Below are 24584 nucleotides of genomic sequence, written 5' to 3' on the forward strand. Positions count from 1 at the left end.
AAGAGCAAGGGGGCGGGGCCAATAGGAGGAGGTGGAGCCTGGCGAAGGGAGAGTCCGGAGTCGAAGTTTGAGGAATGGAGGAGGGGCCTGGGGGCGGAGCCTGCAGCGAGGAGGGGGTGGGGCCAAGAGTAGGAGCGGGAGAGTCGAGGGGAGGAGGAGCGGGCGGAGCCGGGGGCAGGAGCGGGCGGAGTTGGAAAAAAGGAGCGGGCGGCTGGAGGAGGAGGAGCAGGCGGAGTTGCCGCACCGCCGGCGGCGGCGGAGGAGGGGGGTGTGCGCGGGTCACATGGTCGAGGCGCCCTCCCCCGTCAGCTGCCGTGCCCGCCGCCGAACGCTGCCACAGGAAGCTGCTGCCCTGCGCTGCTGCCGGGTGGCCCGCAGGAGCCGCCCGCGCCCGGTGCCCATGAGGCGGGCCCGCGAGCCCCACCGCCGGCAGCCCTGGGCGGCGCGGTGAGGGCCGCACCCCGCCGAGCGCCATGGAACTGAACGCGGGTAAGAGCGGGCGGGAGGCGCGGGGCGCGGGGTCGCGCGTCTGTGCGGCCGCCTCTCACGTGGGGCCGCCGGGATCCCGAACCCGGGGCTCCCCGCACGCCGGCCGCCCCCCTCACATGGCCCTGCCGCGCGGGCCACGTGCACGGTGTGTTTACGTTCGGCGGCGCGGGCGCCGGTTGGCTGCGCGGGCGCGTGACGCGGCATTACATAATGCGCGCTGGGCGGCGGCGGGCGGGGACACGTGAGGCCGCGCGGTGACCCACATTCCCCGGGGCTGCAGGGACACGTGGGGGCGGCGCCGCCGGGGAGCCCGTAGCCTGCGCGAGGCTCCGCCTCCGGGGCCTCCGCCGTGACGTGGCCGCGGTCCCGGGGCTCCCGCCGCTGCCCACTGCGGAGTCCGCCGCGCATGCGCCCCTGCCGCCAGGCCGGGCGTTCGTCCCGCCGCAGTGCGCTGCAGCCCGCGCGTCCCGAGGTGACCTCGGCAGGGCTGACCTTGCTGGGCCGGGAGTGCGTTGGTCATTCTCGAGCGGAGGCCTGCGGTACCCATGGAATGGGCAGGACCGCGTGCCCTGAGCATCCCGCCTCCCGGAGGACATCGTCCAGAGCCTCCTCGAGCTTGAAGGGGGGGACTTTTCTGCATGCGGCTCATTGTGATCGAGGGCTGTGGTCCTAGATTTCAGAACCTTACAAAACTTTTATTTGTATTAAAAACATTTTATCCTCGGTCAGGAGGCTTAGGCGGGAGACCGCGGAAAGTTACAGGCATGGGCTAGTGTAAGATCCTAACTCAAGTGCCAAAAGAGAACAAACAAAATCCTATTTATTTCAGGACCGACCTTTCCTGAACCCAAAAGAGATGCCACGTTCTTGCAATATGGTCACAATAATACCACTTTCCCCCCACCACCTTCATTTTCGTGTAACCCAGTGATGGCCCTCACACCTGAAGCAAATGATGTTTTCGTTTTGAATTTTTTTTTAGTTCTCTGCACTTTTTAAAATCATGCCTATTGTGACGAATGTCTTATAAATTTTTAGACCAACGGTAAAATAGTTTTGATTACATATGGTTCTTCTTAGCCATTGCCGCTTGAAAAACTCAAATCATCTTTCATGGGGTGAAGATTTTTTTCCACTGGCAATTTAGAGGTTGGTAGATTCAGCCTCTTCTAACCCTGTCCTCCACGTGAATTCTTCAGGTTTTAACTGTGATGTATTTGGGTCAGGTGGGTAGACGGTTCTCTGACTTGGGCCTTTGGAGAACATAATTGTTAGTCTTGACTTTTGGTGCCACAAATTGTGAGCATGATTCCCCCCACCCCCCCTTACAGTTATCTCTTGGTCCAGCGTTTTTTCTATTCCTGTTTAATCCCCCTTGCCTTCTGGGACATAGCTCCGAGAAGTGAATAGACTACTGTGGAAGTGGTTGGGCAACCAAGTTCCTGGTTGGTGCCTTGCTTTGGGCCCTGCCGCAAATGAATTATTTGCAGCCCTTCTACACACACACACGCACCCCCCCCCACCCCTATTTATCTTTGGCATATTGCTTTGTTGACTCATAGTAACCTTGGGGTCAGCTGGGACCTTTTCATGGGAAGTATTTAAGTTATATTATCCATTGTTCAGAAATTGCCTGATCTGATGTGTAGGGATTTGTAATTTGCAGTCACTACATGAGGAACTGTATTAAAGGGTTGCAGCATTAGGAATGTCGAGAACCACTCACTGGCTTAGGGAATCTTGAAGTAGAGGAGCTTGAAGGAGGTAAAGTACGAAAAAAAAAAGTATGGATCCACTCAGTTTGTAGAGGAGTAGGGTTGTGGCTGAGAAAAGGTTCAGGTACCCCTGTTCCAGTCCCTGATGTCAACACCCCCCCCCATACATACAAAAATACTGTTTTGTTTGTTTGATTGTTTTATAATTTAAGACCTCGCTTTGTAATCTTACTTAAAAATATCTCTCACAGCCACATCTTGTAGCGGGGATGCATTCTTTAAGATCTTTGCCCTTGATCTCTATCCTGTTCGCTGCTCTTACGTCCCCAGCATTCAATTCTTTTAGTGCACCATTGCTTACAGTTCTCCGCTTCATCTTTAAAGCTTTCTGGGGACAAGACCATGCTGTGCCCTAGAGCCCAGGCACAGGTGGAAACAGTGCTTCAGTTGTATCTACCCAGCCTTCCTGTGAGGCTTACTAAGTCGCCCTGTGATAAGAAAGTAAGCATCCTTGGTGGGAAGATGCTGAGTTCTAAGGCACAAAACAGGAAGCTATTGCTCTGCCTTGGCGGCAAGCCTCCTTTCTAAGAGGGGTAAGCCCAGGAAGGGAGAAAGGCGACCTTAGCCTGCGGGAGGGCATAGACTCCTGGGTAAGCCCTGACTGGGAACCTGGCCCAGTGCCACTCCCCTTCAGCTAAAAATAGAGAGGACTGATTGCTGCCTGGGTTAATTTTAGCTCAAGGCTCTTAAGAAGTGCATTCTGCTTGTTTCTGGAAGTGTTGGGATTTGCTGGATCAGGGATTTTACGTTTCTTGCTTTATCATCAGAGACTGTGCACAAAAATATGTATATATAATCCCTTTTATGAACACTTTCATTTTAGTCTTGTAATTACTGCCAGATATTTCTCTTTTATGTGATGACTCAGGGTTGGTGAGAAAGAAACTTGCTTGGTTAGATCTCAATGATCTTGTGTACTCGCTCATTAGCTCAGTGACTTTTGTATCTGGTTCTACTGCTTCCTAGCTGTTTTATTCAATCTTTCTCAGCTCCAGCTTCCTCATTTACAAAATGGGAAGTTAGAAGGCTGAGATGTGCCCAGGAGATTGTGTTCATTTCATGGTTGACTTTAGAGCTTCGTTTTCCTTTCTTTATGAGGAAAGCCTTACCTTCTAGGAAGTTTACATTTAACCTCTGCATTGCTAACCTTGAGCTTGGTGGATTGGTGTGTAAGAGAATATGAGAACAAAAAAATCGATCTTGAAGTCTGACTGGAAATAGGATGCCCCTTCTAGATGGGCTCCAGTGATTTCAAGGTGTTGACTACAAACATCTGAATCCCCTAAAAACTGCAGTTAGATATGAGCAGGATTAATATTTTGGAGCTTTTACAAAGCAAGTTTTAACACCATCATGGCCCAAGCAGTGCATTTGGCTAGTTGTAAACAATCTGGATTAGCTCAGATTTCTAAAAATTTATTCAGTGTGTGGTGTGTATACAATTGTTTATTTAGTGTGATGTGTGCACATGTGCTAGGTCAGAGGACGGGCTGGCTTTTCTCCATTGCTGTCTACCCAATTCCCTTGAGACACAGCCTTTCACTGACCCTAGAGAACCCTTGTCCCGTCACACAGGTGCTGTCACCCCCGTACTCCTCATTAGCCTGGCTGACTGGACAACAACCCTCAGTGATCTTCCTATCTTCACAGGTAGGGAGTCACAGTTGTACAAAACCATGGCTGACTTTCTGTGTGGGTGCTTGAGATCTGATGGCAGATCCTCATGCTGGTACAGCAAGAGTTCTTGGCCACTGAGGTACCTCCTTAGCCTGCCTGACTCCCACCCTCATTAAGCACCTTTAGGTTGTTCTGAGACAAGATCTCACTATATAGCCCAGGCTGGCCTTGAACTTGTCAATCTTCTTACCTTATTGGCATTATAGGCTAAATATTTATTTCTAAGCAGAGATACTCAGAAGGCCTTGTGAACATAAGTGATTTCCAGTGTTGGTCCTAGGGAGGTCATCTAAAGGAAGAGCATAGTTTTTGTCCTCTTCAGATAGTAGGTATATACGGAGTGGCTACGACTGTATTTCCTACAGACAGAGAGCTGTGAGACATGCCACAAATAACGTGTTTCTCTTGGTGTCCTGTTCTGAGCAGAGATACCTGTAAACCTGGGAGCAGTTTGCTAACCCTAGAATTTATAATGTGCAGATCTCTTAAGCTTTTAAAGACAGTAGAGGTTTTCTTCACACGTGATTTTCTTCAGACAGAATAGATTTGCAGGTTCTCAGTGAGTTGGGCAGTTGTGGTAAGTAGATACTAACCTTTATAACTGACAGTTTACGATTCTGCTTTGTTTTTTCTGCTTGTTTTGGTTTTGATGCAAGAACTTGTTATGTATAACTCAGGACCCCTTGCCTGCCTCTTTAGTGCTGGAGTTACAGGCATATGCCTTCATGCCTGGCTTAGTGAATTATTATTTTTGTCTTTCAAGTGTAGAGGCTGGAGAGGTGGCTTAGCGTTTAAGAGAGTTTCCTGCTCTACTTAGAGGACCAGATTTTGTTCCCAGCACCCACATGGGCTGTTCACAACTGCCAGTAACTCCAGTTTCAGGGGATCTTATGCTCTCTTCTGGACTCTGTGGGTACCCACATACACTAAGCATATATTTATGAACACAAACATAGGCACATACAATCTTGTGAAGTGTGTGCAATTGAATTTCCACACACAGAGAAGTTCCCCGGCTAAGGAGACACTTGTCCTCTCCCATCTTTTGGGTAGTAGCAGCTTCCTGAGAGCTGTGGTTGCTCTTTACTCCTCAGGTTTCCAATCTGGGTGTGGATGATTGGTGCTTGAGTACACAGCTGACAGCTGACTTCAAAACAGTAGGCTGAAAGTGATTTAAATTCTTATGCTGTTTTTCCTCCTGTCTGTAAATGAAAGTTTCTGATTGCTTGAGCTTCAACTTTTGCTGTGAGGTTTGTTTATTTATTTGTATTATTGTGTATGTGTGTGTGTGTGCGTGCCTATGTGTATGTTGGTATGTGCACAGGTACACATGCATGTGGAGATTGGTGTTGGGTGTGTCCCTTGATTACTCTCTACCTTCTTGCTGAGCAGTTGGGCTTTTCTGACTCCAGGTTTCACACTCTCCTCCTGTGCACCTTGGTTACAGGTGGAGCAACGTGCCCGTCTGACATTTGTTTTTGAGATTTATGTATATGTAGGTGTGTGTATGCAGGGGGTAACTGGAGCCCATAAGAGGGTGTTGGATTTCCTGGGACTGGAGTTACGGGTGATTGTGACCAGCCTGATGTAGGTGCTGGGAACTAAACCCAGGGGTCCTCAGCAAGATCAGAAAAGGTGCTCTTAATGGCTAAGCATCTCCATAGCCTTTCCTGTCGTTTACCTGGGAGCTGGGGATCTGAGCTGTCTCACCATGGGTGTCACAGGAGACTTCCTCCACCTCATTTTTTTTTTAAACAAAGAGAACTCTTTAATTTTTTAAAAGATTTTATTATGTATACAACATTCAGCCTCTATGTATGCCTGCAGGCCAGAAGAGGGCGCCAGATCTCATTACAGATGGTTGTGAGCCACCATGTGGTTGCTGGGAATTGAACTCGGGTCATCTGGAAGAACAGTCAATGCTCTTAACCACTGAGCCATCTCTCCAGCCCTCATTTTTTTTTAAACAACTGATAAACAGATTCCATCTTTACCAAAACTGGGTCAAAGATGGGCCAAAGAGCTGCTATCTTTAGGAAACTTTTTTCTTTTCTCAGTACTGAGGATTGAACCCAAGGCCTCATTTATACTAGGCAAGTGTACTACCACTGAGCCATAGCATACATTTTTTTTTATTTTTAAGTTAATGCTTCCATTGCACTTGAAATCTGCATCTCCTTATGTGTATATATCATCTAGACTGTTGTCAGTAGCCCCATGTCTGTTACCCACTTATATTTTACACTGCTTGGAATCTGCTAGTCAGCGTGGATTTCACAAAGACAGAAGTCGATGTCAAAATTGTGTGCGGCAGGGTTCATCTCTGTAAAGTGTACTGAGGATTATAGCGCCACCTGGATGCTTACGGCTAGCCAAAACATGGTGGAAGCGTGTAGACAGTAGTGCAGTGTGACTGGAGTGCAGTGCTGGGGAAAGGTGACTGCTGTTCCTGCTGTACTTCAAGGAGCCAGTGAATATTTGATAATGGAGGCAGGAGAAACCACGGTGGACCTTGGCAGAGAACAGAATTACTTGCTTGGTCTGGGATTGGGAAAATAACATATTTGGCCTTGAGGTTACTTCTGCAGTATTTTATCTCTTTGAGGGAAGAAGTTTAAAATTATACCCTAAGAACACTTTTAAACACTATCTCATCGCGAGCAGATTATAGCTTTGCAGAGGCCCAGGCCAGTTTGCTGAGGGGTTGTGGAGGTTACTTCCATGAACTTAACTGTCCTGTTTTCGACAAACGGAGAGGATGTCTGGTGGATAAGATGAGCTTCTGCCTTACTGTTGTTCTTGCATAGTGTATCTTGCCTGTCTCTTTAATGTGGCCTGTAGTGGTGTGTTAGAAGAACACATAGTGCATCTGAATCCCTAACAACTGCACAGAGATGAGCGCACAAGTGCAGTAGGGTGGGGATCCTGTTCTCAGGGAGTGTCAGAGCAGCAGCTGGGAAAGGTTCCCTGCATTAAGATCCAAATGGAACCCCTGTTCCCATTAGCTTGTGTCTCAACTAAGTGCTGGGGAAGCAAGCACTGAGTACCAGGGAGGCAGAAGACCAGTGCAGGTTTGTCTACAGCAGTTTGCTGGTTTGAGCCTTCAAGGCATTCAGAGGTTAGGTTTGGGTATATTGTGTGCTTATGACAAACAAGCTATTGAAGACTTTCTCGTGGTTAAATAAATCAAAGGGACTTAACACAACTTTGAACTCTGCGGAAGGAGTAATACGAAACAAGAAAAAGTTTTGGTGTAAACAGAAATAGTGTCAATCAGTGTTTCTGAAGTTAGTGACATTTCTAACAATTTAGTAATGTAGTATATTTACATGAGTACTGGACTAAATGCTGGGAGAAAGAAGGGTGGAGTCAGAGAAAAGCCATGTAGCCCCACCCGAGATAGACGCCGGAACTTTTTCCAGTAAGTCACAGCCTCGTGGCAATACACAAATTAATAGAAATGGGTTAAATTAATATGTAAGAGTTAGCCAATAAGAAGCTAGCAGTGATTTAGTTTATACAGTTTCTGTGTGATTATTTTGGGGCTAAGTGACCGGGAATGAAACAAGTGGCCTTCTCCAACAAAAATCAAATACATGTATCATCTTGTATCTAATTGTCTACTTGTACTGCTTTCTAGGAGGTGTGATTGCCTACATCAGTTCCTCCAGCTCTGCCTCCAGCCCTGCCTCTTGTCACAGTGAGGGTTCTGAGAACAGTTTCCAGTCCTCGTCCTCGTCTGTTCCATCTTCTCCAAATAGCTCTAACTCTGATGCCAACGGCAATCTGAAGAACAGTGATCTCTCTGGCATTGACAGTGTCTTGAAGAGTGATCACACAGATTGTCCTGTGAAAACAGGCAAACCTGGTGCTCCTGGCATGACCAAGAGTCACAGCGGTATGACAAGTAAGTCTGTTAGTGTTCTGTATTGTGGCTCTCACTAGTGCAGCTTTTCATTTGGGTGCCACTCTAGTTTATTCTTCCTCTGGTAACCATGGTTAGTGATTAGACAAAACACTAGTGATAGTTTTAGAAGTTTCAGCCAGGGGCTGGCTGTCACGTAGTTCTGTGTGGCCCAGTTACATCTCGTCTTCCTTTACTACACCCTTTTAGGGACCTTTCTGCTGGACTCCTCGTACTGAACCTTGTCTCTGCTTGTGGGAAGGGTTTACTTTTGTGAAGATGGAGTTGGGAACATTTGGGATTAGGAAACCAAGCAGGATTGTACTGACCAATGAGGCGGCTTGCCTGAGTGACTGTGGGTGGAACGAGGCTAGCAGGGCTAGTAAAGAAGCCATAGGGCTTGCCCAGCTCTTGCTGTTGAATTGAAGCAGCACAACTCAAAATCTTTGCACCTTTAATTTATTTTTCTTTTTCTATGAAGCTGGGGAATGAGCTCAGGTCTCGTGTTCACTAGGCAAGCACTCTTCACCTAACCATACTGTCAGCCTTCTTATTTTCTTGTTTTGAAAAGGTTTACTTATTTATTTTCTTTTTTATATTTATGTGTGTGTGTGTACGAGCCTGGAAGAATATATGTGCACCGTGTGTGTGTGTGTGTGTGTGTGTGTGTGTGTGTAGCTGTCCTTGGAGATCAGAAGAGGGCACCCCTCCTGATCAGATGGGACATACTATTGGTAACTGCCATGTGGATGCTGGGAATTTAGCCCCAGTCTCCTGCATTGAGCCATTTCTCAGGACCCCCTCTCCATTTTCTATTGATTAATTTGTCTGTTTGAATTTTTTTTTAATCTACGAGAATTGTTTTCTTAGTTCTTGTTGCATGTATGGTGTAAGGTAACAACAGATTTACAAAATTTCCATGGATACTTAAAATCAAAAAGGATAAAGCCAGCTGTTGCTTGGGGTTCAGCTTGGTTCACTTGCCCTCTGTGGGCCTCTGGCTCAGTGCCCAGTACTGGGGGAAGGGGAGAAAAGAAGACTGGTTTTCCTTTGTTAATTTGGTATAGAGATTATTTTCTATGCTACAAAGGTATAAATGTATTGTTTTAAAACACTTGCAAATTGAATGAGATAAAATATTCAATTGGGAAAAGCATTTGAATGATTTTTCCAGCTTTTTATTTCCTGTCTGTTTGTGCCCTAGAATTTAGTGGCATGGTTCTACTGTGTAAAGTCTGTGGGGATGTGGCGTCAGGATTCCACTATGGAGTTCATGCTTGTGAAGGCTGTAAGGTAACGCAAGCTTTTGTTTCTTACTACCAATCTAATTCTGGGACTAAAGAAAGTGGGTTAAGTTTGTGAGTGTCCACAGTTTATTTAGGAGGGAGGGAGGAATCAGCTGTTCTTCAGCTTTCAGACTCGGTGTGAGCAGTGGCAGTTCGGCCTCATTCACTGTTCAGTCAGGCACAGGTCTTCGTGCTCAGGAAATAGGTATGAACCAGAATGTTAGGGGCTGCATTGCTTTGTTGGAACAGTTCCCTTTTTACCCTTTTTGTGCTTTTGAGACAGGGTCTTGGGTGATCTAGGGTTGGCCCGAAACTTGCAATGTATAGTAGTGGAGTATGATATGTAGAGCTGTGGAGGATGATATGGTACTTGCTGTGTTGAGCAGTGGAGGGTAATATGGTACTCGCTGTGTAAGGCAATGGGAGGATGACCTAGTACTTCCTGTGTTTAGGGCAATGGAAAATGACCTAGTGCTTGCCATCCTGCTTCCTTCCAAGGGGTGGCATTACAGGCATGAGTACCATGTCTATAAATCAAGATTTGAGTTAAGTCTTAGTTTATTTTGTTTGCTGAAACAGAATACCATAGGTGGGGTAGTTTGTAAAGTTAATTTGCCTCAGAATTTTGGAGTCTTAGGAGCTGTATCTTGGGAGGGCCTTACTGTTAGAGGATGGAAGACATTGATTAAAGACAGACAGAATGCTCATGCATAAGAATGTGAGCTTGAATGTGTATAGGAATGAGCCTACCTAACTTTTTTTGTTGTTTTGTTTGAGGCAGGTTTCTATATATGTAGAGCTCACTATGTAGACCAGGCTGGCTTCATACTCACAGAATCCACTTGTTTTTTCTTCCGGGATTAAAGGTGTGTACCACCATGCCTGGCTCCCAGCTTACTTCTTTTTTTTTTTTTAAGATTTATTTATTTATTATGTATACAGCATTCTGCCTCCATGTATGCCTACACGCCAGAGGAGCGCGCTAGATCTCAGTACAGATGGTTGTGAGCCACCATGTGGTTGCTGGGAATTGAACTCAGGACCTCCGGAAGAGCAGCCAGTGCTCTTAACCTCTGAGCCATCTCTCCAGCCCCTCCCAGCTTACTTCTTATAACAAATCCATTTTCATATTAACAAGAGCCGGTTGAAGAACGCAGAGCACATGTGATCCACTCATGAAGTCCCACCACTCAGTACCATGTCATTGAGTGTTAAGTTTCTAGAACATGATCTCTGGGGAACATATTCAAACTATACCAGATCTTATCCTGTTAGGTACTATGGGCTAAGTATTTGCCAAAATGTAGTGTGCTGAGAAGTAATGCTGAGGCAACAGGATTGTAGATGCTAAACCAGTTTGAGCTACTTAGCAAGACCTTATCGTAAACACAAGATAAGCAAAAGTAAATAATAGCAACAAACAATGTAACACAAGTGGAGTCAGATCATCTTGAATTCAAATAGAACACTCAGGAAAGAGTTAATTTATAAGTTGATTATTTCTAGTGATTGAAGGAGAGAGCCTTAGGTAGCCTCACTGAAGTGGCTCTACCTCCTTATTTACATCTAGGAATGTCTCTTAAATCCATCGCAGGGGCTGGAGAGATGGCTCAGTGGTTAAGAGCACTGACTGCTCTTCCGGAGGTCCTGAGTTCAATTCCCAGCACCCACATGGCAGCTTACAACTGTCTGAAGATCCGGATCCAGGGGATCTGACACTTCACACCAATGCACATAAAATAAAAGTTAGATAAACCATAAAAATATTAAAAAAAATCCATCGCAGTTAGAGTAGGAATACAGTTTGGCAGGGCGAATACGATAAGGAACATTCATGATGAAACTAGTTTCTTCTGGGACAGTTCTGAATGAGATTAATCTGGGAGCTTTTTAATGACTAGTAAGTCTAGTAAGTGTGTTCTGTAGATGTAGCTCTTCTACTGTTTTTAAGAATTGTGTAAATAGTATATATATGTGTGTATATATATATATATATATACACACACACATATTTTAGAGGAAATGAAGTATTTTTAAGCTAAGTTCATTTTCACTTTACAGCTAGAAAGTAAAACCATGATCTGAATGAAATGTATTATATATTCTCTTTAAAAAGTATGTTACTGTTTTATGTACATTACTGTTTTGCCTGCATGTCTGTCTATACACCAGTTGTGTGCCTGGTGCCCATGGAGGCTAGAAGAGGGTGTTAGATTCCTGGAATAAGCATTACAAATGGTTGTGAGTGTCCATGTGGGTGCTGATCCTCTAGAAGAGCAGCTGGTGCTCTTAATTACTAGGGCATCTCTCCAGCACTGTATTGATAAATACAAATAATTATTAACATCTTGGTGGTATCTGTTTGAGACTGGGTCTTGTGATGTAGCCCAGGCTGGTTTAGAATTCAAATTCCACCTCGGCCTCCCAAATTGTGGGGATTTCAGGAGTGTTCCACCATATCTTGCCAAGTGAATGCCTTTGGGACAGTGCTGGGAATGAGACCCAGTGTCTCCCACAGGCTAAGTAGGTGCTTTGCCACTGAATTACCTCCTAGCCCTTAGTACCCTCTTAAGAATACATTATTCTTAGTTCTTGCATCATTTAAATCAAGTATATTTTGTATCACAGCAGTAAGAAGCAAAAGTGTTATATCTGGTCAGTATTTAACAAAGATATATATCTTATTGGGGAAACACTATTTGAAATGATTTTGTAGTTTTTCTCAAGTTTTCTTTCTTTTTTTTCTTTTTTTTTTTCCTGGGAGCATTGGCTGAAGACCTGGCATAGAGCATGTGCTTTGTGTAGTCAAGATAGCTATTTATAGTCTTCTAGCTGAGAATCTTTCTCTGGGCATGTGCTCTAACATGGCTGCTGACATGGCCGGGGACATCTAGCATGTGTGTGTATATGTAGACTGTTGGTGTCAGCACGTAATGATCCAGAAATGACAAAGCTCTGCTATTGCAAAGTCTGTTTGACTGTCAAACTCTGTCAGCTTTCCGAAACTCAGTATTTATGTCTCAGAAGTTTTGAATGCTAGGTATGGTGGCACATGCTTGTCATTCAGCACTTGGGAGGTTGAGGTTGAGGATCAGGAGTTCAAGGCCATCCCAAGCTATATTGTGGGTTCAAGGCCGCCCTGGGCTTCTCTTAAAAAAAAAATTGGGGAAGTTGCTTTCAAGGTAGAGTGTGTGGCTGCAGCTGAGGTCTAGCAGCAGGAGTGCTTATAATAGGTACAGCTGGCACAAAGACTCAGCAGGAAGAAGGGTTTGGTTTGTTGGGTATGTTTTGTAGCTGCTGCTGATACCAGTAATGATCCAGTTAAATTCTGTGTCAGTATTTTCTTTCTTTGATCTGGGCCCAGCTTCACACAAAGTAGATCGATGTGGGAATAGTTCTTGTGGGGACATCGTGCAGCTAGCTATTTTTACATGGATGGATAAATCTTCCTTTATTTTAGGGGTTCTTTCGAAGGAGCATTCAGCAAAACATCCAATACAAGAAGTGCCTGAAGAATGAGAACTGTTCTATCATGAGGATGAACAGGAACCGATGCCAGCAGTGCCGCTTCAAGAAGTGTCTGTCAGTGGGAATGTCCAGAGACGGTATGTTCCCAGTTCAGAGAGTTTTTGTATAGTGTAAAGTTGGTCATTGAGCTGTCAGCAGTTCCCAGAGCCTCATAAGTCGGTAAGTGTAGGTTTCGGGAAGCACATGGTGACATGTTATGGATTGAAACTCATGGTGGGGTGAGGGCTGCCATTTCAGAGGCAGCTGTTGGCATTACTCCTTTTTTCATTGCTTCTTGTAAACTGACTTCCAATTTTTCCTAAGTGAGTTTAAGTTTTTCTGTGGGGGAGGGGTCATTTGGTGTAGAATGATTGCTCGGTAATTAAAAGCACTCACTGCTCTTGTAGAGAGCCTAGTTCAGTTCCCAGCATTCGCATGATGGCTCACAACTGCTTGTAACTCCAGTGTTGGGGCCTGATGCATTCTCTGTCATCTCTGGCACTGCACACACGGCATACGTATATGCATGCAGGCAAAACATTCATACACATGAAAATTATATATATGTGTATATGTGTGTGTGTATGTATGTGTGTGTGTGTATATATATTACTATATTATACTATGTGTTATGTGTTAAGCTGTATAGCCCTAGTTGACCTGGAAAACTATGTAGACCAGGCTGGCTTCAAACTCAGAGATGTACCTGTGTTTGCCTCCCCAAGTACTGAGAGTTAAGGCAGGCACCGTCATTTCTTTTTAAGGATTTAATCTTTGACTTTGTCTTCTTGGTCCCTTGGTATTATTAAGAAGCCCATTTCTTATTTAGATTTATTTACTTCATGCATTTTTTTTTGAGATGTATGTGTGTTATATGTATATACATACCATGTGGGCACTTAGTGCTTGCTGAGGACAGAAGATGGTGTCAGAGTCCCTGGAACTGGAGTTACAGATGATTAAGAGCCACCGTGTGGGTGATGGGAATTAAATCCAGGTCATTTGCAAGAACAGTGAGGGCTCTTAGTTGCTGAGCCATCCTTCCAGCTCCCTTTTGCGTCATTTATTTTGTTTTTTGGTTTTTCGAGACAGGGTTTCTCTGTAGCTTTGAAGCCTATCCTGGAACTAGCTCTTGTAGACCAGGCTGGTCTCGAACTCACAGAGATCCGCCTGCCTCTGCCTCCCGAGTGCTGGGATTAAAGGCGTGCGCCACCACCGCCCGGCTGCGTCATTTATTTTGTATATGTATGTGGGTATGTGTGTAACTTCTCATACATGTGAAGGCCAGAAGACAACTTTTGGGAGTTGGTCCTTTCTGTGTAGGTCATCAGCTTGGGGACAGGTACTTTTATCTACTGAGCCATCTTCTCAGCTATCTTGGTCTTTTTAAAAATTTTTTTTGAGATGAGGTCTCGCGGTGTAGCCTTGGTTGTTCTGGAACCCACAGAGATTGTCTAGAGTGCTGTGTGGTGTGTCTGTCTTTAGTAAGGTCCCGGTGTACTCTCCACTGTGGTGAATTATTTATTAGTTATTCATTGGTTATTTCCATGCTTCTAGAAGTTTTGTTTTGGAAACACCCAAGAAGTACATGTTTTCCTTTTATGTTATTTTTGGAGAGAAAACAATGGGAAGTTTTCTCTTCTTTCCTACTTTCTAAGACCAAATCTAGAAAAACTTAAGCCAAGGATATGTGTGACTTAAATGACAAGAGGCCATGGCTTTCAGAGATAGTTTTATGTCATATTTAGTTAAGCAGAACTTATTAGAATGTAGATGCTAATTATCTTTTTCTTCGATAGCTGTTCGATTTGGCCGGATTCCTAAGCGTGAAAAGCAGAGAATGCTAATTGAAATGCAAAGTGCAATGAAGACCATGATGAACAGCCAATTCAGTGGCCACCTGCAAAATGATACCTTAGCAGAGTGTCATGAACAGTCATCCCTACCAGCTCAGGAACAGCTACGGCCCAAGCCCCAGCTGGAGCAAGAAAACCTCAAAAGTTCTCCTCCTCCCTCTTCTGATTTTGCAAAAGAGGAAGTGATTGGCCTGGTGACCAGAGCCCACAAGGATACCTTTCTGTATAATCAAGAACATCGAGAAAACTCAGTTGAGAGCATGCCACCCCAGAGAGGAGAACGGATTCCCAGGAACATGGAACAATATAATTTAAATCATGATCACTGTGGCAGCGGGCTTCACAGCCACTTTCCCTGTAGTGAGAGTCAGCAGCATCTCAGTGGACAGTACAAAGGGAGGAACATAATGCATTATCCAAATGGGCATGCCATTTGTATTGCAAATGGACACTGTGTGAACTTCTCCAGTGCTTATACTCACAGAGTCTGTGATAGAGTTCCAATAGATGGATTTTCTCATAATGAGAACAAGAATAGTTACCTGTGCAACACTGGAGGGAGGATGCATCTGGTATAGTGAAATCGATTCTTTGCTCGCCTTGTATCAAGGAAAGCTTGGAAGGTTTTCTTTTGGGGGTGGGGTGGTATACCTACTTGGGAGGTGGGTCAGAAAGCCCAAGAGGGATTTCTAGAAATCTCTTTGTGTAGTATTTTTTAGTGGAATAATGTTAATAAGCAGTGTTTATGGAGTAACTTAATTTCACACAACAATAGGTACAAGTTTGTGCTTTCATTACTACTGTAGGGTTAATTAAGATTTGTATAAAATATAATTCATACAGAATTGATTCTATAATTCTTGGAAATCTCTGGAAATTTAGGTGTTCTGATCAGTTAGTATTTCATTAGCTTTGGGATCTTTCTCAAAAGGGTCAATCTCTTTTAGCTTCTTTGATTTCTTTGGAGAGGGTTTTGTTCTTTGTGAGGACAGTCTTGCTGTATTGACCAGACTGGCTTTGAGCCCCTGGGTTCCAGTGATCTTATGGATCATTGGGACTTAAGGGTGCATCACTGCTTAGCAGAGAGGTTTTTTTTAATCTCTTTAGTTACAATGTAGAAAGAGCTTTGGAGATAGCTATTTTATGGCTTGAGAATTAAGGAATAATTTAATTACCTAGTTTCTAAGATTTTATCCTGAGATAAGGTAATATTCATATCATTCAAATTTTTTTTACATCAAAATTTTTTTACATTCTCCACAAAAATACAGTGTTTCTGTTCAGCCAGAATTTCATCAAAGCAACAATACTATGCCACTTCTAGTTTAAACCATGAGATCCTTTGATAGTGCTTGTATTGTTCAACTGCCAGGTAATTACATTATCTTTTTTTTTCCATCTTAAAAATAGTTGATTCTATGCCAGTGTTCGTGTTCGGTTTTCTTTTGTCTCTTGCCAGTGTTTGAGTGTGACTCTGGAAGGTGCCCTTACACTTGGTTACGCTCGTCCTTAGCTTCTTCCTTCAGATACTTGGGGATTTTTTTAGGATCTGGTTTCATAGCAGTCTCCAGGCTTAAGAATCATCTCAATTTCTGGATTCCTAGGTTTAGTGGAAATTGGAATAAAGGTTAGTTTTAATAATAGACTATATGATACATGCTTCATTTCTCTTTAGTGTTCCTACAACTACTTTGGCTTCCCTCAGTTCCTGTTGGGAAGGTGTACCTGGTATCCAGTCCCTTTGTTTCCTAACTGAGCAGTTGAGGTCCCTGGTCACCATTGGTAGTGAGATAAAGGACCAGTGACCGTCTTAAATGAGGCACCTTATGCTTCCTTTCTTTTAGAGTGTGCAGTGTGTTTATTTACTGAGGTACAGAGGAGTTCTGAAGCAGGAAGTAAGTAGAGATTTGTGATCTCACTTGTGTTTGGATAAGGCACCGAGCCTTTCATAGGCTCATGTACTCATCTGAGGAAAGAATTAGGGACTGAGATGCAGCTCTCTAAATACCAGACTCCTGGGTCATTGCAGTTGGCCATAATAACCAGAGTGAGAAACACACGGGAAGATTTGTTCTCAAAACTTCATTTCATGCCTACGTGAGGTGGCAGCAGTGGTGCAAAGTACACTTAGGCCCGTGCAAGAGGGTTTTGAAATAGCTTGTTTTAGACAGTGCTTTTTCCTAGGTTACCCCTTAAACATCCATGGCTGTTTAAATTAGGTTGCCTTAAGTTTTTTTTTTTTTTTTTTTTTTTTTTTTTTCGAGACAGGGTTTCTCTGTGGCTTTGGAGCCTGTCCTGGAACTAGCTCTTATAGACCAGGCTGCCTCTGCCTCCCGAGTGCTGGGATTAAAGGCATGCGCCACCACTGCCCGGCTGCCTTAAGACTTTTTAAAGCATAATTGAGACAGGGTCTCCTGTGGTCCTGGCTGGACTGGAACTCAAAGTTTTGCCTGCCTCTGCCTCCGTAGTGTTAAAATTAAAGGTGTGTGTCATCACACTTGGTTTACAGGGCTGACTGGCGTGCCCATTCATTCGTTAATTTATTCATTCATTCAGGCAAGGTCATGTGTAGAGCCTTGACTGGCCTGGGACTGTGTAAATCAGGCTGGAACTCGTAGAGATGCGCCTGCCTCTGTTTCCCTAGTAATGGGATTAAAGGTGTGAGCCACTACTCTTAGCTTTACAAGGCTATTTGATTATTATTATTATTATCATTATTATTATTATTCAAGAAAGGGTTTCTCTGTGTATTAGCCCTGGGTATCCTGGAACTCACTCTATAGACCAGGCTGGCTTCAGACTTACAGAGCTCCTTATGCCTTTGCCTACCAAGTGCTAGGATTAAAAGCATGTGCCACCACTGCCCTGCACAAGGCTTTTTAAATTTAAAGAATATGTGATTTCTATTTTATTTAAAAAATGTATTATTGTTTTTGTTTTGAGACAGGGTCTCACTGTATTCTTAAGGTTGACCTTAAACCCACTATGTGTACCAATTGGCCTCCAACTCAGAAATCTTCATGCCCTTGCCTCACTTTTGCTGGGATTAAACTCATGTGCCATCACACATGGCTATTTTTATTTTTAATTATGTGTGTGTATGAGTGTGGGTATGTGCACGCGTGTGAAAGTGCTGGAGGAGGCCAGAGATGTTAGATCCACTGAAGCTACAGCTAACAGGCAGTCATGAGCCTTGGACATGTGTGCTGGGAACTGAACTTGGGTCTTTGGAAGAACAGTATTTACTGCTAAGTCATCTCCAGCCTGAATATGTGATCTGTTGTAAAGCCTCTGTTTTAAAAGTGTTTACCCACCTTATGTTGCTTAGGATTCACACATTTCCTTATGTGCCCTGACTTGTGTAACTGTATTTACTGCTGTGAGGTTTCCTGTGTTGAGGAGATGCACACAGAGGACGGGGAATTGGAGGCCTTGCTTGAGTTAGGGAGTTTCTCATGTCGAAGTTTCTCATGATTGAGATGACACTTTTGAGTTCTTTGTCACCCCTCACAATTGAAGAGTTTTTCTGTTTCCTGTAAATTAGGTTTGTCCTATGAGCAAGTCTCCATACGTGGATCCTCAGAAGTCTGGGCATGAAGTCTGGGAAGAATTTTCAATGAGTTTCACACCGGCAGTGAAGGAAGTGGTGGAATTTGCAAAACGCATTCCCGGGTTCCGAGATCTGTCTCAGCACGATCAGGTCAACCTTTTAAAAGCTGGCACTTTTGAGGTAGGTTTTGTTTATTCTGACTGTTGATGCAAAGCCCACCTGCCTACCTTGGTTTTTTTTTTGTTTTGTTTTCTTTTCTAAATAAATGTTTATAGTTCAGAGTCTCTAACAAAGCAATGACTCTCCAAGGGCTTTGAAGAAAGGACAGGTACATTGAGCTACTTGGGACAGGAAGTGTTGAACTCTACCCAGCATGTGAGTTCTAAATTCTCGTGGTGGTTTTAGGTGTAGTTTTACTGGTTTTTTGTTTAGTGTTAGACGCTTAAAAGTGAGTCTGGTGTTTAATACGTTCAATACAGAAGAATGGGCTGGGTTTGGTGGTGCATGCCTTTAGTCCCTGCTTTCAGGAGGCAGAGGCAGAACCAGGTGGATCTCTTGAGTTCCAGGCAAGCCAGGTTACATAATGACACTCTGTGTCTCCAAAACACACACACACACACACACACACACACACACACACACACACACACACACACCAAAATCTGAGAAAGGAGACTAGAATAGGGTTTTACTTTGAGGAGATTGTAGACTTTTTAGGGGCTCAGTAGACACCCTTTTGCTGCCCTTTCTTGGAGTTCTTGACTGCTTGTTTTCATCATTGTTTTTGAGGAAGAGTCTGTATAGCCTGGAATGCCTCAAATGCCGTAGGTGTCATCTCTGCCTCCCACTTGGTAGAGTTAGGGGTGTGCCATGATGTCCTGCTTTCCTTACTCTCCATCCCAGCTGCTCTGGCAGAGATGCTTGTTTCTGCACTTGGACTGCCATGGCTGCCTGTTGTGTAGGTGGGCTGGCAACTGGTGGCCTCTAGTGGGAGCTCTGAAATTTGAGGGACAGCAAGAAGTGAGCATCTAGTGGGCCACACCTCTGAACTCTGAGCAGTGTGAAAATGGACCAAACATATATTGACTATCCCCCGGTGAGTCCTCTAGAATTAAACTGTAAGGTACTCTTGGTGTTAAGTGCTGACCACAGCTTTTGCGTCAGGCTCTGCTTCCTAGGCCGCCTGAACTAGAACATAGAAGCACCATTTTGATAATAAACTATCCATAGAGTAATCGAGTAGCAACACAAGTTGGGCCTTTCATTGTAAAGGAATACAGTGAGACCTAAGTTGTCAAGTCAGGAGGAAGTCAGAGGATGACTCAGTCCATTTGTATTGGGAGAGGAGCTTGTGACCCAGAGAGGTGAAGAGACTTTTGGGTTGTCCAGGACCTCAACATGGGTCCTGGGCTTCAAGATTTATGTTTCCTCCACCTTCTGACTATGTTCCAAAGTAACTGGTATGATTATCACAGGTGATATCAATTCTTTTAGATTGTCTGAGCAATCCACCTTTGCTTGGGGCCTTGTAGAAGAAAGTGCAGTGCACCTTCAGTTGTAAAAGAGACATAGACAGTATTAGTGTAGAGAGTGGGTGGGGGGCATGCCTTAGTTGTGAGATAGAGGCATTAACTGGCTTGAGTCATTTGCTGTGATGGCTGTCTTAGGTGTAGACTCTGGGTCTAAGTAGAGCTTGTGTGCTATGTTTTCCTTGGCTGTCTTTGGTATTTTGAGGGTTCTCAGTGATACTCGGCTGAAATAGGATTTCTCTCAGGGCATAGACACCTGAAACATGCTTGGGACTCTGAAGCGTTTCTTGAATACCTTTGGTCAGACTCCATTTATTAATTCATTGTTCACTTTAATTTTATATTTGCATTTCTGAGTGTTTGCTTACAGGGTTTGAGTCTTTAGCAACTTGTCATTGCTATCTAGACTTTCTTCTGATCTTGGGATATTTATTGCTTTTGTAGAGAGTTTGCCTTTAAAGTGGTTCTAGATATAAATTTAGTTTCTTTATAAAATTTCTTTTATAGGTAGATGTTTCTTAACTGACATGAATAGTTACATCTTAGTTTTCTGAATGAACTTCTCCAAATACATTTGAATTTTCTGCCTTCCAGGTTCTGATGGTACGATTTGCTTCATTATTTGATGCAAAGGAGCGGACAGTCACCTTTCTAAGTGGGAAGAAGTACAGTGTGGATGACCTGCACTCAATGGGAGCAGGGGATCTGCTCAGCTCTATGTTTGAGTTTAGTGAGAAGCTGAATGCCCTTCAGCTCAGTGACGAGGAGATGAGTTTGTTCACAGCGGTGGTTCTGGTATCTGCAGGTAAGCAGGCCGGCTCAAGTCTGGTTAGCCCTTTAACTGTGACTGGTAATGTCATCCTCTGGGCCTCAGATTCTACACCCTGTTAGATAAAAGGGTAGTCTCATTTGAACAATTCAATTTGAATTGACAGGGTGTCTGAGTCCTTACATGGTGTTTCTTCATGACTCACAGTGATGTTCCCGGTTTCCCAGGCACCTTGCATTTAGGTTGTAACAACTTCCTCGCAAGGTATCTCATTCAGATCGTAGCCATTAAGGTGCAGGTTGCCCCTCTCCACGGCCACATTTTATTCATTATATGGAAATCAGTAAGTCCTGCCCTCCTGTTTTCTCTTCAGCACAGTGGCTGTACCTTAACCTACTGCTATTTCAGCCAGCAATTGTGACTCCGTAGTTACCGGGCTGCTTCTCTGGTAGAGTCCTGACCAGTCAGGCTGTAGCCTGATGGGAGTTCTGTCCCTGCAGGCATTAGTTCTGCTGCTACTGCTAAAGATAGCTTTAACTAAATCTCTATCGTTCCTTTTATAAATAGATTCAAGATTCAAACGCTGGGGTGAAAACCTGCCAGCTCAGAGAGGTCGAGTAGCACCTAACTAACCTCTTCTCCTTGCTGGCATCTACTTCTGGTGCATCTCTATCTTCCAGGTGCCCTCTGATTCTCTGATTACTTTCTGTCAACTAGTTGCTAATTCAGCCTCCTGACCCAAAGTTAATTTTGTTTAATTAATACAATTGCTAACTTGGGGTTCACAGTGTGATTGAGTATTCCCCAGCACCCCTCAAGAAGGGACAGTACGAGGTGTGAATAGTAGAGTAGGGACTCTACTGAGCATGGACGTGGGGATGTGGTCCATACGTGGTAAGGGATATCTCTGCATTACATTATTTTATCTTGCCATTTAGAAGTAGGGAAGTTAGCATCCAGTTTAAGTGCTGAGAAACTCCGAATTGGAGAGATGGCTCAGCAGTAAAGAGCAATGGCTGCTCTTCCAGAGAGCTAGGTTGATTCCTAGTATTCACACAGTGGCTTACAACCATCTGTAACTCCAGTTCAAGGGGATCCAGTGGGTCTTCTGGATTCCTCAGTGTCAGGCATGCAGATGGTGCACAGACATACTTGCAAGCAACCCATATACATTAGAAAAAAAAGAAAAATCAAAACTCTAAACTTGTTTGAACAAAATTCCAACTACCAAAGAATTCTGATATACCAAATGTGAGATACATACAGAATAAGCAAAAATATTCCATTGAAAATTCTTCCTTTTTTTTTTTTTTTAAATTTGAGATAGGGTATCTTTGTTGTTCTGGAACTTGCTTAGTAGTTCAGCCTAGGCTTGAACTCAGAGATTCACCTGCCTCTGCCTCTCGGGTGCTGGAGTTATGTGCTACCATGCCTGGCTGAAAAATTTTTACAGTTTTAAGTTTGTGTTTATGATAGTGTATAAAACCCTATTTTGAATTTGGTGCTGATCAGTAAGTAAGAATATTTATTGCTAATATATCTTTCCCTTCACACTTCTTTTTTCTTTACTTCCCCTTAGATCGGTCTGGAATTGAAAATGTCAACTCAGTGGAAGCTTTGCAAGAAACGCTCATCCGTGCACTAAGGACCTTAATAATGAAAAACCATCCCAACGAAGCCTCCATTTTTACAAAATTACTTCTAAAGTTGCCAGATCTTCGATCTTTAAACAACATGCACTCTGAGGAGCTCTTGGCCTTTAAAGTTCACCCGTAAGGCCTTGGAACATGAACTGATGCTAATTGTACATTTTATGCTAAGATGCTTATTTATATGTGTATACCATATGTGGAATTAGAAAAGACCTTAGACAGTGCCAGGTCCTGGGCTGTCTCTGTAGTCAGTTACTAGTAGCTGTTTGGATGAGAACTCATTGCCATGTTAGACATTGGCCCTCCCTCCCCTGTAGACCAATCAGCTGTGTTGTACTTAGATTGGAGAAGTAACACTGAGTTATAATCACACTGAATGTTAGACTTTTTCATCTGCCAAAGCCAAAATACCATTTGATCTCCCTGTCGTATAAATCTAACACACATTGCAGATACAGGAGGACTTAGACATTAGTCCTGTGTGCTGAGAATCCTGCTGTCCCACAAGACTGAAATATGGTAAGGGAGATTGAAAGCCAAGAGGTCTTAAGTGTTTGGATTTTGCTTTACCACTGTCAAAGTGCATGGTCTTGGTAGTCCCTGGGTTGTGGAAAATGATAATTAATAGTATCCCGTCTCATAAAGATACTGAAAAATATCCATGAAGCATATTACCTCTTGGGAGATAGGCACTATGTAAATAAGGTAAAGTTTTTATTATAATTGTTCATAATATTCTTGTCTTATTTCTAAGCATTTCTTGGAAACTTGTTTGACAGTCCACACCAATCTGCTTAGGGTTCCTGCTCAAGTAGGGTACCCTACTGATAAACACATATTCCAGGTTTATGAACACCTCAGATAGTATGTGTACATAGTGTGTATGTGAATATAATTATATATAAAATCTTCACAATATTTTAAACTGTGAAGAACTTTATCGTACAATAAACTTAAACAAGAGGTGTCAAGGACCCAAATTAGGTGCGTTTTACCTGCTGCTGCTGATGTATAACCTTTGCTTTACAATCTTTAGGTGGTAGAATACTGAAATTATGCTCTATTTTTGTTTAAGCAACATTTAATGTAAAAATGTGATGGGCAGTCAGATCCAGATTTCAGAAAAGAATTTGTAGAATAGTGCATCTTTGGTGCAGAACCTGCAGGTGAAGGTACTAAGTGTTTCTGAGCATTTCAGCTTTGTCCCTGTGCTGATAGAGGTGGTATTGCTGCCTTTTACCTGCTGCGGGTGGATGGAAGATTGGAATTCTATGTGGAGGATGGAGTTTTGTTTAAGGAAGCTTCATTACTCTGTTGGCATGTCTGTACCAAGTCCACTTTTCTTTCTTTCCCTAAATAACACTACAGGGATTTTGTCAAATTAGGTGTAATACGATTTGAAAAATGGATGACCTACACACAGGATTAAAGATCATGATAGGAAAGATAGCCAAAGTTGAAGATTCCTGAACATTTTTCTCTCCTGGAAAATAGTAATTAATCGTATTTTTTGGGTAAAATGACTTTCTGTATAATGTTTGGATTGTGTAATTGTAAAGATGTTAAGAGTATGCTTTACTATTTTAAGCCTGTTACTTTTGTGACATGTAATCAGAATGCCTTATTTTGTAGTCTTAACTTGTTGCTACAGGATCTGAATTTCTGTGGCACAGTTAAGAGAGCTTGAAAAAGATAAACCCTTGTTGTCAAAGAGGAAAGCTGATGGTGTGTCTGTCATACAGTAGGGACCATAACTGCTGTTTACTTTCAGTGGGTATGGCTTTCATGGGATATACAATTAGGTTTTGTGAGTCCTTTACATGATAGCATTATCCTTTTATATATTTTTTTCTAGAATAAATGCATAGTTTTCTTCTGTGGGGGATAGAGAGCTTTTTGAAGTAATACTGAAAACCTCAAAGATTATGTTTTGATTGATCATTTTTGCCTTTGATGTAAGTGTCTTTATAACACGTATCTTTAAAGTAGTTAAGTCTTTGGGAATTTGTAACTAGAACTGTTAGTATTGCTTGTAATGCTTTAGTTAGGGTTCGTATATACATGTGCACACCTAAATATAAGCATGTAGATTTGCATTTTGTCTCGTAAAATTTTATTTCAATAAATTCTTCCTGTAGTAGTAGGAAACAAAAATCCATAGTTCATATGCCACATGTAGTATTTCTGTATTTGAAAACCGCCCAAATACAAGCGTTCTAATTCTAAATTAAACCAGCAGCCTAATACAAGCACACCCTTTGATTGAGTCATGGTTAAACAATTGACATCAGCCAGATGGGAACTTCTGAGTCAGTGGGGCACTGTTGATAATTAATAATGTACTGTATGAATTAAGTGATGTGTAAACTCTGACTTTATGGTTCAAGGTTAAAATATGGGCATTATCTCACCTGACTGGCATTATAGATGAACCTTTTTTTTCCCCTGTGCTTTTAGTGTGTCTTTACGTGATCTGAGAATTCCAGCTTTCAGAGAGTGATCGCTGAGGGAAAGGAGAGACGTTTTGGGATAGTTTGTTCTCATGGTGATGGTTTATTGCAGATTAAAAAGTTTGAAGAGTGTTTCAGTA

The 24584-nt window shown here is 43.2% G+C and overlaps 1 protein-coding gene across 1 annotated transcript; it reads left to right on the forward strand.

Annotated features, from left to right (window-relative positions):
- The first annotated feature begins 300 nt into the window (after positions 1-300).
- Nr1d2 (nuclear receptor subfamily 1 group D member 2) lies at positions 301-24584 on the forward strand. Its single transcript, XM_038349417.1, has 8 exons — positions 301-489; positions 7582-7848; positions 9050-9138; positions 12592-12736; positions 14438-15066; positions 18039-18224; positions 20168-20378; positions 21922-24584. The coding sequence occupies exons 1-8, from the start codon at positions 474-476 to the stop codon at positions 22116-22118; spliced, it is 1740 nt and encodes a 579-aa protein (XP_038205345.1). The 5' UTR covers positions 301-473; the 3' UTR covers positions 22119-24584.

This window comes from Arvicola amphibius, chromosome 12, assembly GCF_903992535.2.
Source record: "Arvicola amphibius chromosome 12, mArvAmp1.2, whole genome shotgun sequence".
Lineage (NCBI taxonomy): Eukaryota > Metazoa > Chordata > Mammalia > Rodentia > Cricetidae > Arvicola > Arvicola amphibius.